The sequence below is a fragment of the Meleagris gallopavo genome, chromosome 1 (assembly GCF_905368555.1).
Source record: "Meleagris gallopavo chromosome 1, MGAL_WU_HG_1.1, whole genome shotgun sequence".
Lineage (NCBI taxonomy): Eukaryota > Metazoa > Chordata > Aves > Galliformes > Phasianidae > Meleagris > Meleagris gallopavo.
Genome location: NC_139404.1, coordinates 170,067,897 through 170,080,066, shown reverse-complemented (window position 1 = coordinate 170,080,066; position 12,170 = coordinate 170,067,897). Strand labels below are relative to the sequence as shown.

The 12,170-nt window shown below is 36.2% G+C and overlaps 1 protein-coding gene across 10 annotated transcripts in view; it reads right to left on the bottom strand.

Annotated features, from left to right (window-relative positions):
* SUPT20H (SPT20 homolog, SAGA complex component) overlaps window positions 1-12,170 on the bottom strand; it is a 36,724-nt gene that overhangs the window by 4,613 nt on the left and 19,941 nt on the right. For 7 of the 10 annotated variants that reach the window (XM_085215996.1, XM_085215987.1, XM_085215989.1 and 4 more), the window contains 7 exons: window positions 11,387-11,419; window positions 8,909-9,026; window positions 6,832-6,940; window positions 6,432-6,599; window positions 4,278-4,590; window positions 3,083-3,237; window positions 700-755 (listed from right to left, as the gene is read on the bottom strand). In XM_085215996.1, coding sequence (XP_085072122.1) covers window positions 700-755; window positions 3,083-3,237; window positions 4,278-4,590; window positions 6,432-6,599; window positions 6,832-6,940; window positions 8,909-9,026; window positions 11,387-11,419 — 952 coding nt within the window. The remainder of the gene's footprint in view (window positions 1-699; window positions 756-3,082; window positions 3,238-4,277; window positions 4,591-6,431; window positions 6,600-6,831; window positions 6,941-8,908; window positions 9,027-11,386; window positions 11,420-12,170) is intronic. The other 3 variants (XM_085215994.1, XM_085215990.1, XM_085215995.1) reach the window with 3 other exon arrangements.

Genomic DNA, 12,170 nt, shown 5'->3' with positions numbered 1-12,170 from the left:
GTGCAGGCTTACCAACCACCAGACCAGGCTGCACACGGCCACATCCAGCCTTTGTGGCATTTTGGAGCTGCACCTCTGCAGTAATTTGAATATCTAGAAATTACACCCTGTTCTGCCCTGAAATGGATTCAGACATAATATGCACCTTTTGCTCATGTTTCTACCTGCATGTATGCTTAAAGGAAATAAAATATTTACAGACCTTTCTAACAGCCTATCCCACATCAAGTCTTATTTTCATTGCCAGCAGCAATTTAAAGTCAACACTGCACCTACCTGTGCATGTTCACGTCCACTTTTAGGCCTTATATGTGTAACCCTGACTCTACTCTACTGTTTTTCGCTTCTCATGTAAAACATAACATTAGTTTAAAGAAAAAATGATTTGCAATAAAGACTTGAACACAGTATTTTTGGATTAGTCTCTTGAATTCAAATGTCAGCATTTCTACACTGACACTGAAAACTAGCTGCTTTGTTGCGAGTTGAGAACATAATTTCCACCTGACATCTTTATGGAAACAACTATTTCCTCCCATTTTGAATGTCTTAAAAAAAAATAAATCAATTAACAATTGCAGTACACGCTTTATCCAATCAACTGGCTTCAAAGATTCTTGTGGGCTAAATATAGTAAACAGCACTAAGCACGAGTCTATAGAAATGTAAGAAAGGATTGTGTCCATGTGTATCAATTACCTGTAGAAGATTTAAGGGCCGAAGATTTGATGCATTTTTCAAACCAAAAGGGCTGCCTGTTGAAGAAAACATCTTTTTATTAGTAGAAAGTCTTTACTTATTTATATATGTGTATTGCAATCAATACACCCTTCCACTGGGATTATTTGTAAACATTTTGAAGCGGGAAAACTGGCAAGCTTAAATTTTGTATTTAAACATGAATGCTACATTTTCCTTGAAGTAGAATTGTTCAGTGATCCAGATTTAAAGACAATTGGCTGTACAGAAAAACTACTGAACACTGTACACGGTAATCTGCAATTTGTGTATGCTTTTAGGACAAAGATGAATGTGGTGAATATTATAGCAGTTCTTTTTCAGCGAGTCTCCTTCTGGCTTTGAAGCATTTTATTGTTTGCACAATAAAGTAATGGCCAAGAACTGAATGAAGTAGCAAGTCCGCTGGTTCTCAATCATTAAAACCACAAAACCCTGATCAAAACCTTAGCAGCTGCTCTCCCCTCCAAATGCCCCTGTGAAAATGCATCTGATTCATAGGGCTTTTGGCATTACTCCACATGGAATTCTTCTAAGCTACGCTAAAAAGGTTTACATGTAGTTATCTGAGGTGGGTACCAAACTGATCTGAATGCTCCGGTAAAACAGTAGCTGTCAAACAGAATCCCCACTGAGGTCTGCCATGGACTTAGATAACCTCTACTGTCATTTGTTATGTGAATGACAGTGTAGAGTGTAAAAATCTGTGACAAAACTGGCAAGGGTTGACGATGCCTAAAAGGACAGGATTAGAATTAGAAATGATCCTAATGAGTTGGAAAGAAGTCCAAAATCAGTGACATTGAATTCAAAAAGGACAAACGAACAAGTACAAAGCTGAGTAACCAGCTTTGCATCTATACACAAAGAAATGTGAAATTACAGAAGTTACAGGTATATCTGAATAATCCATAGCACAAATTATAGAACGCAAAGAAGAAAAGAACTTCTTCACACAGTTTACATTTACAGAACTGTCACAAAATGCTGCAGGTAACAAAACTATAAATGGGTTTCAAAAACCAATCAAGTAAGATCCCAGAATTAAATCTGCCACTGGTTATTAAGCAGTCTGCAGCTGAGAAAGCCCCACAGCTGGAGACTGCCAGAAGATGTACAGTCATAGACCAAAGGATGCATCGCTTTACATCTGCCTCACCTTAAACTCTTCCCTAAGCATCCTCTAATGGCCACTGTCAGAGACAGAACATAAACTGGGTGGATTTTTGGCCTAAGCCACTACAGCCAATCGTAGGTTAATGCAATGCCGTTGCAGGAAAAAAAAACGCAAATAAAAACAGGCAGACCTCACTTGGGGAAATGTTAACAGGAATGTTGTGGAAGAGATGAGATGCAGTTATTCTGCTGTGCTCCACAGTGGTAAATCAGCCAAGCTCAAGCTTGTGTCCAGTTTTGGGTATCACATTTTAAGGATGTGAGCAAATTGGACAGTCTAGAAAAGAGTGACAGGATTATGAAAGTTTTGAAAAATACAACCTATCAGAAAGACAAGACAAATGTGGGACACAACAGCATGTTTCTGACAGAAGGTAAAGAGAAATGGTGAACAACTATATTCCACACGGAATTCTGCACGGAATAGGAGAAAAAGTAGTTTAACTTGCAATTAAGGAGATGAGCTGTGGTTAGAAGAAAACATTTTATACATATCATGAACTACTCTAAACAGTTACTGAGGGAGACTGGAATCTTTGTGAGCAAAACCATTTATGGAGAGTTTAGATACGGACAGCTCAGTATGAGCTTAGATCTGACACTGTCAGTGTAAGAGATACATATTTTGATGTCCCTTCTATCCTCTCGATTCAGTAATCATATTTTCAGGTTCTTTGTCTTAGTTTATTTTTTTGGAAACAATAAATACTGCTTTAATAAATACTGAAGCATACTGAGTTATTTATATAGTCATATTTGAAAGCGATTAGAAACAAATTCATTGTCCATCTAGAATTAAGTAGATAGATAGATAGAATAAAACACTCTGCACATTTAAAAACGGAGGCCTCTTTCTACATTCAGTCATGTCTATTTCCACACAGTTATTATCAAAGTTGTACCTGAATTTGGATTTGACCTTAAACATCCTGCTGGGCGTGTCAAGTATAATCTGGATGTAAAGTATATTTCCCCAGCCTAGCTTTTAATAGTCAAATAATCTGTCATTTGCCTACACTTAGAATGTGAAAAGTATTTATGCTGTTCCAGAGCTCAAGTCATCAGATAACCATTCATCCACAAACAGCCACTTTGGCCCATTGTTCTCACAAGATGTTCTCACATTGTCCCTCTCTGAAGGGTGGCTTTCCATTTTATTCACACTAACCTGCTTGAGAGGCAGACTGCATTGCAGCGGGCAGTGCACTTGGTACCAGACCTCCTGATGGTAAAATGCCACTCAGATTTATACCTGCAGGGGCTATGGCACCAGTGTTGCACCCCAACATAGGGTTTGAACCACTCATCAATGTCTGTGCTCCACTGTAGAAGAGGAAAGACAACACATCAAATCCAAGTGGTACAAGCAAAGCCAAGTATCTGAGGTTTTGCCCTCTGTCTTGTGGAAAGTAATTCAATTGTTTGCCAGAAATAAGATTATGGATAAAGCATCAAGGCAGTGTGAAAAAAAAAATAAAAATCATTATGCCTAGGTATAACAAACATGTAAATCCATATTCCAGCAAACAATTTTTTATTTAGGTTAATCCATAGAAAACATAAGTGGTTCTTTTATTTTAGAAAGACTGAAAAGATCAGTCCTCAGAATGGTTGGAGTATTGCACCAAAAAGCTGAGGAACGGCTCATGTTTTCTTCTAGCACCATAATGAAGCCTCCTCAACTAATCAGCACTGATCAAGTGCCAACATCTCAGATAAGAAACTCCAGTGCCTGATAACTCCATTGAAGAGCACCGTGTATCTTACACAGTCCATCCTACACTGACTGTGGTATTTTCATTCAGTCTAAAAGCAGTTCACTTCATACCATGTAACGTTTTCTCACCAGCAGCATTATTTCTTAATACTGCAAAATGAGCTTTACAGATCAAAGGACTTTTTACTTCAGTATTTGATTAAACTGTCAGAAAACGTACTTGCTCTTTTCTTAAGTTTTACACATTTTTCATTCATAGACATGTTAAAAATGAAAATCTTTCCATTTCTCATGTAGAGAAGTCTTAAGCTTATGGCACAGCTTATGGAATTCAATTATATGCATCTGGAAAAGCTGAAAGTAAAATTTTCTTAATGGAATTCTTTCAATATTTTGATAGTAAAGGCCTTAAATTTCAGAAATATAAATAGTTTCTAGTGGGTTTCCACTTCATAATTACAAAGTCAATGATCTTTTTGTATTGCAAATATTGAGAAATACCTATCCTCCTAAAGGATGCTGAACAGCTTTGTGCAAAAGAACAAAAAAACAAAAATGAAACAAGGAAAAAAGAAAATGAAAAAAAACCCAACCTCATCCACCACCAACCAACCCAACTAAGAAATCGTCATAACAAAGAACTTACCACACAGAGCCCACTACATTGATGAAGTTAAGTCCTGCAGGGTTTGCCATGACCTGGGTGGAGGTTGTTCCTGTAGTAATGGATGTTACCATGGTGGAAAGAGGAATGGTCATTACAGGCAGTGCCTGGCTCAGAGACATCTGCTGCTGAGCAAACGGGGTTAACAAAGTGGGCTGAGGGGTGAAGCCTGATTCTTGGGGAGTAGGGGTGGCAGAAGGGGTAATAGGAGTTGAGCTCTGAGCATCAGAAGGGTGTGGGGTCGATGAAGGGGTGTTGGTTGGAGTAGGAGTAGATGGTTTAGGAGTTCCAGACCCTGCTCATTGAGAAAAATAAAAAGTGCTAGTTTGTTATAAAAGGCCTGTCTTTTTTTTTTTTTTTTTTTTTTGTATAATAAGATTAATGGAATCTTACTTAGCACTGAAATTTGTCCCATTTTTTAAATGGCAAGTGTTAATTTCTACATGACACGAGTGTTGCAGCACGCACTCAGTGTTAAGGATGCAGGATAATCACACAGAACGCCCATTCTCCGTCCTTTAAGCCAAACACTGTTTTGTATCCTACATTAAGAACCTTCCATAGTTTACCACACATTAAGTCATAACTCTATTTAGAAATATTTGAACCAAACCAAAACAATTTCTTAGCGACCAGCTTCACCTAACTAATGTTTTTTGTCCTAAAATGTTAAACACACAGTCTGTATGCACTGCCTGCACAATAGCACCATGTTAAGAACGTACCATGGAAAACAACAGATTCAACAAAGAACAGATAAACTGCCACTAAATCACCATGGGGGTCACTCTGAATTTCATCAGACAGCTAAACTCCCATTTGCCAACTTCTGACCAAATAAAATGAACAACTTCTTTTAAAATAAGAACCAGATGATAATACTGAATCTTTACAAGTTACTGTTTGGTGTCTTTACTTAAATGTAGTTTGTACGTAGCAATATTTGTTGTGGATGATGTTAGCATAGCTTAACAATAGAAAAATGAAACAAAAACAAAACAAAAAAAAAAAACAACCAAAAAGCTCAATGTTTTTCTCTTTCTCTCTCTCTTTCTTAAAAAAAAAAAAGAAAAAAAGAAAAAAAAAAAGCTTTCATGTCCTGCAGAAAGAAAGGAAAGAAGTGTGAACGTCCAGCTGTTGTGATCAGGGCCTTACTTCTTAAAGTAACAACTGTGAGCAGTAGATTTACACAATCCATAGCACTAAAATAAGCACTGAGTAAATCTGGTAGAAGAAAACTTGTCTAAATTTTCTAGTTTTTCTTTGTGCAAAACAAGAAGGCAGAAAAGTTACAAACTTTTGAGCTACAGAGATTTTAAATTATTTAATGAAAAAAATGCATATTATAACACTGTGCAGGATACTGGAATGTGCAGTACATGATTATTCATTAAAACTGAAACTGCAGCTATGGTTTCTTTGTACAGATCTTTTCACAAAATGTCTCAAGACACATACATATTTTAAAAATGGAGTTTGATCTATTGCTATGATTACAACGATCCTGTCAGTGTTAAATGAAAATAATTAAGCTAGGATGTCATTTATTACTGAAATTTACAGTTTAACACCTGAGAATATGGTGCTATCATCATCAGCATCACCACCACACTTGCAATCAGCAATGATTTGTAAAACAGTGTAGGAGTGTTTTAAAAAATCATCTTATAGTTTATTGTATCACCACCTTGGGACTGATCAGATTATATACATACACAGAGATACAACTGCATCAGCTCCTATAACATTTAAAAAAATCAGATGCTTAAATTATGTCAAGGCAAACTGATCTAACATACTGTTTTTACACTGGAGGAAAAATCTACACTTTGGAATTTCATCTCATCACATCATCTACCAGCCTTTCATAGAAGAGGAGATCATACTAATTGCATAAAAGGTATTAAAACGTATACACAAAGGGTGCATACATATATACAGAAAAAACGAACACAGTTACAATAAACATAAAAATACATACAGTGAACAAGAGACCTGCCTAAGGCTGCATAACTTATACAATTTAGGGTACACTGTACACTTAACTTTAATCGTTTCACAGGTTAAGAAGTTTTATCTCAGGAAACATTTATGCTAAAGCCTAAGATTTAATGGAGAATTTAGGTCGTGACTCACTTTGTGAAGAGCTCGCAGGAGACATGGCAGCTGGAGAGAGCATGCTAACTTGGTTAAGATCCATAGATTGTTTCCGAGAAAGACCAGGTGGCTTAGAAGAAGGTGGAGGAGGTGGAGGAGTTGGGGATTTTAGATGGCCACTTGACTGCTGTGGACTAAAGATATTACCTGAAAACAAGCAAACAAACAAAATTAAAATATCTTTTTGTTCGACAAGATAACTCAAGTATCTTTTAGGATACGACACAATCAGAAATTAACAAAGTGCTACATAAAAAAATCTCGTTTCACGGAGAAGATACTGACTTTTAAAATGCCAAACTTTACTAAAGGGTCAGCAAATCACTTTACAGTAAGCAGAACGCATGGAAAGGAAATGCTCAAGTGGATAAATAATTACCTGAAGAGCTACTTCCTGAACTTGAAGGTAATTTGATGGGAGGAGGTCGGTGTTTTACACCTTTCCCCAATACTGAAGATTGAACAGAGCCTGATATACTTTCGGGCTGCTAGGAGGGAAAGAGAAATTAACACTACCAGAGCAATAATGTGAGCTTCCATATATTTGACAGATAACATAAATCAGTTAACTGGTATTAGAATTCTCAAAATGATGACAGAATATCCTTAAAACATTTCAGGATTGTATTTATTCAGAAAATAAGCTACTAAAAATCCTTTTTAGATCAAGTGCTTACCATCAAGAAGAAACTCTATACTTCCAGAAAAAATTAAACTGAGAAAAAAAATATTAAGGACTTTGCTTTTCTCATATCTTTCTTTGTAACTTCTTACGAATGCAAGTGACAGATGCACTTGAATAAAAAAGACAGTTTACTCTTACTTGAAAAATTAGGTTATTTCATTCATTCACCAACTGGCAAACATCTGCTATTCCAATCAATGAAGATCTCTGTTCCTAGGAATGGGAATCTGAATACATTCAGGAAAATCCTGAATGTGCACAAGTCAATACTTTTTCTCACTGACTTCAGTGGGATCAGAATTTCCCTAGCCTGTTTATATTAAATGTGCTAGGTTTTTGTTTTTTCTCTGTTAACATGCTTATCAGGGTGGTTAAAAACAATTTAACTTCAGCAAATCAAATCTATAGTTCTTAGCCACCCACAAGAGACCATAAATCTATAATTTCAATAGCTGACATCATCAAAAGACTCAGTGAAACACATTTACATATATGGACTATATATAAAACACGTATCCAATAAATGAAAATGGTATCTAAACAAGTCTACTATCCACAAACAATCTGGAACTAGAAAATCAAGCTCTCACTAAAGCAAACAGAATGCTTCAGCACTGGAGGCCTAATTTAGATTAACACAGGCTAAGAAATCAGAGCAACCACTACTGTGCAGAATTAACTTTTCTGGAGAAAACACACGCAGCAAAAAGAGACACTGCCTCATTTCTAACTGCTAACAAAAAGAGTACTTTGAGGAAAATTCTGAGCATTAGTTTCTCTTCTGCTATCAAAGACTCCTGAGAAAGTCATTTTGAAAACAAAGACTAAAGCTCCATTCCAAATAAAACAGATGATCAAATAAAGCAAAATAAGTAATTTTGGTCCACCCTTCAGCGGGGGCTTGTACAACTGGACAAGATGGCTTTCAGAAGGATTCTTCCAACCTAAGTTATTCTATGACTTTGCAGTGTGTGAGCTGTGTGTAGATGTGTACACACATACACACTCACGTGTAGATGTGTATACACACACTAAAACACACTCACATTCTTTTCTGTAACTGCTGCAGCTTTTCTGGCTGACGCAAAGAGCTCCCAGAGCACGGTTGTGGCACTTTAGAGGAGTTATTTAGTAGAAAGATGTAGCAACACATATAGCCACAAGAGACACAAATTCATTTACTAGCTGAAGTTACACTACTGAATCTCACCAAGAAAGCCAGCGTAAGTAAGGCACAGGGCAATGTCAACAAGCATGAAAGTTCAGGAATGTAGGAAATTTCTAACAGATGCATACATATGAACACATGCACCTCCAGTTTTATTTGAAAATTATTCTCTTTAAATTAAGAGGAAAATAAGTTTTAAAGGTAAAAAAAAAGTTCAGCAACTATATCTACTTTTATGCTTACTGATGCATTTTATATAACACACAGGTGCACTGTACTATACTGCTCTGGGGAAGGTTAATCTGAATAGAGAAAAAAGCTGCATCAAACCACTGGAGCTAACTCTAATACAGACTAGATATATATACTATATAGATAGAAAAAAAAGTCATGGCTAAAATACACAATTACTGAATAGTAAAAACAAAAGTGCTTTCCTCTAACTTCCTCAATATATTCACCATAAATGATTATGGCAATGCATTTCAAATTAATTCAGCTTGAATTTTTACATTATTTTACTTATAAATGTGAACGATGAGGAGAATTCTAATAATTCAATAATCAAGCGTGAATAAAAAATTTTGAGCTCAATAAACTCACTTCCATTTCCTTCCCTGGAGAAAGATGACTAAGATTGATTGATCCACCTGAATTATGAAACATTTTCACAGGACATTTGGCTTCACTTTTTACCAACTCGTGATACTGGTTCACCACTCTGAAACAAACAAATACATAAAAACATTTTACAAGATTAATAATTTGAAAATAATATAAACACAGCTGATATATAAACATATAACTATGCATAAAAGGGACTTTAAATACATATCCATGTAAAATACACATACATAAAGACATGCTCTTGGGTTCTGTTCTTATTCTTCTTTCTAATGCCAACTACAGCTCCTGAGATAAAGCAGTTTCCCATATGAAACTTGAGCTTCTGTAAGACCTATCTTACCAGAGAAACATATCCCACCCTTCACAATCATGCCTTATTCACTTATTCCTTGCGTTTTGGCAGTACATACATTTGTAAACAACTGTTTTCAAGGATGAAGCAGAGGAAAATTTCAAAGGTCTCTCTGAACTCACTAAGAATGGCAACTGCTTACACTGAACCAGACTGATGCATTACTTTTACAAATATCCCACTAGTTTTGTTTTTGTTGCTCTTTCTGTAATGTTATAATAAAAAATATTAAAGATTAGAATAAGTTTTCTTGCTTACGTACATTAACTATCTTATAAATTTTACAAGGGCTGCTCTGAAATTAATACTTCTACCGTTAGCCCATGACACCAGAGGCAGATGTTGGTGGTATGGCAGTAGAGGCTGAACCTTCTCATCAATATTCCATTACATTTTATTGCTGTGTGATAGATGGCAGAAAAAGGGCAAGTCTGACAGAATGGTGTCTGACACGCAAGTGCATTTGAAGCAAAGGTGTGGAACTGAATGCTTCCTTGCAAAAAACATTTTCTGCCATTAACACTCATCATTGCTTGCTGAGCATTTATGGAGACCAAACAGTGGATGTGAACACAATGAGGTGATGGGTGGTGTGTTTCAGCAGTTCCAACAGCAGGTCACCTCCACTGGTACAGATTTTCACACATGTGACACGCAGGCTCTTGTTCAAGGCTGGCAAAACGCACACCCAATGGTGGTGATTATGCTGAAAAACAGCGTTTTGTAGCTGACAATTTGCTCTGTTAAATACTGTTACACTGCTCTCTGTATCTGTTGTAGTTTCCATGAAAATAAACAGGAGGCATTACTTTCAGAGCAACCTGTGTTGATGGGGCCCCCAAAACAATTTCTTTTCAGTCAACGCAGTCAAGGCAAGCCAAAAGGTTGGACAACCATGAACTGCATTTTAATTTGGTACAATACTGATGTAATATCCTGCCATACGCAGAGGCCAAGGCTTAACAACAGAGAAAAGGAGGCAGAGTACCTTTTCTGCAATTAGAACCTAGACAATTCAAAATTGAAGTGGGACAAGTAATAAAAAGCTATGTACCCAAACAGAGGCCCTGCCCTCTTCCACCTTTAATATTTCCTGTTCTACCCCTGAAGCCCAACTGCTTATTCTGACAGAAAGATTTGGAAAGAGCAGAAAATATGATCAGAAAATCAATCATAAGACTGATCAAAACTAAACGTCTGTATTACTATTGTGCTGGTTCTCAGCCAACAATTCCCCGATTCAGCTTGCAGCACCAGCAACAAAAGCCTCTATCAGCACAAAGGAACTAGGAAAGCAAATCGATATTTTTGGTCAATAAATTACTAAAACAAAGAGTATTATTTACAATTTTTTATGAACTCTGGGTTTCATCTCCTGCCAGGCATACAAGAATGGGGAACAGTTATGGCATGTGCACCACGTCAAAGTCTCCTAATAGGGCACAAATGTGCAATCAGCACTGTGAGAAACTGCTTTTTAAAGGCTCTGCTTTTGTATGCAAGAAGGTACACACGCATCCAGTAACATCAGGCATGTTGATAAATATTCAAAGAAATCCTTATTTTGCTATCACACAGTTATGACAGACAGTATTACTACTCCAACCATTCTACAACCTAAACACACTGGAGAGCTGTTTTGGTATTTGCTTCTCTAAGAAAGCTGAAACAAACAATGAGCAGCATTAAAAAAACATAAATAAATGAAGTCCTGTATCACTCTTTGAGCTGAAATTCAGAACTTCCACGAGTGCTAACTTGCCACACAAAATCTCAAGACAAAATTCCTTGTAGGAGCTCTCAGAATTTTATCATTACGTGTGTGATCAAGAATAACCATGCAAACAGTGAACAACATGCTCGGAATTTAGATTTTGGGACAAACCATATTACACATTTGTTTCCATCTATATTTCTTTGCTCATTAAATGTGGGAACTGCAGGCTATCTCCTACTTATTATCATAGTAATTAATTCCTCTCATTTTGCTTATCTGTCCTGCACATAAATACAACATAAACAGTCACAAAAGCAAAAAGGAACAAAACTAAGCATCAAGTCAGCTGGTCTTATACACAATATCTGTTGCATATACAACTTACCTTTCAGCATCAGTCTTAGAACCAATGAGGAACCTGAAATGTAAAAAAGTAAAAAACATTTTCAGTGATGAACTGCATTAAAATAGTATGATTTTTATAATTATGAACCTTGAAAGAATATCAATACTATTCTCTTCTTAGACTCTCCCAGAGATACTTTACTCATTTGATGGATTGGGTATTATTTAGTACCTGAAGTAAAAACTTAGCTTCGTAACCATGGGTACAATACACGCATGTTTTCTAATACAGGTGCCTTTGTATTACTTACAAAGTAAAAGATAGAATATGGAGTTCTTTTTCTTTAAATTTCTTTAATTCCATTTCTACTGCGAAAAGAATAAATCAATATACCAACCCAGAAACACAGAAATACCCACACAGCACTTATGTTTGTATGTCAAAACCAGCCCTATCTGTAGGATTTCAACATTTGGTTTCCATTGTTTGATTTCACATGTCCAAATTCCAGTTTCCCACCATTTTCCAAAATCAAGCATTTTTCTTTTGTTTAATGCTCCTGGTTTGCAAACTATCTTATTACTTCTCTTAATGTTTCAATTTAAGAAAAAAAACAACTCCTCCTCACTCCTAGTGTTATTACACAACTATAAACTAGATCTTTTGTTCTAAGTAGATCAGTATTAAGTACAGAAAGAGAAGAACCTTAGATTTTAACAACAAAAAAAAAGCAATTATATGCCAAACAAAGATAAAAATTCTTTTCTTTTTTTAATTGACCTAATGTTTGCTCAAGCTAACTGCTCCCTGCCTACTCTGCTGC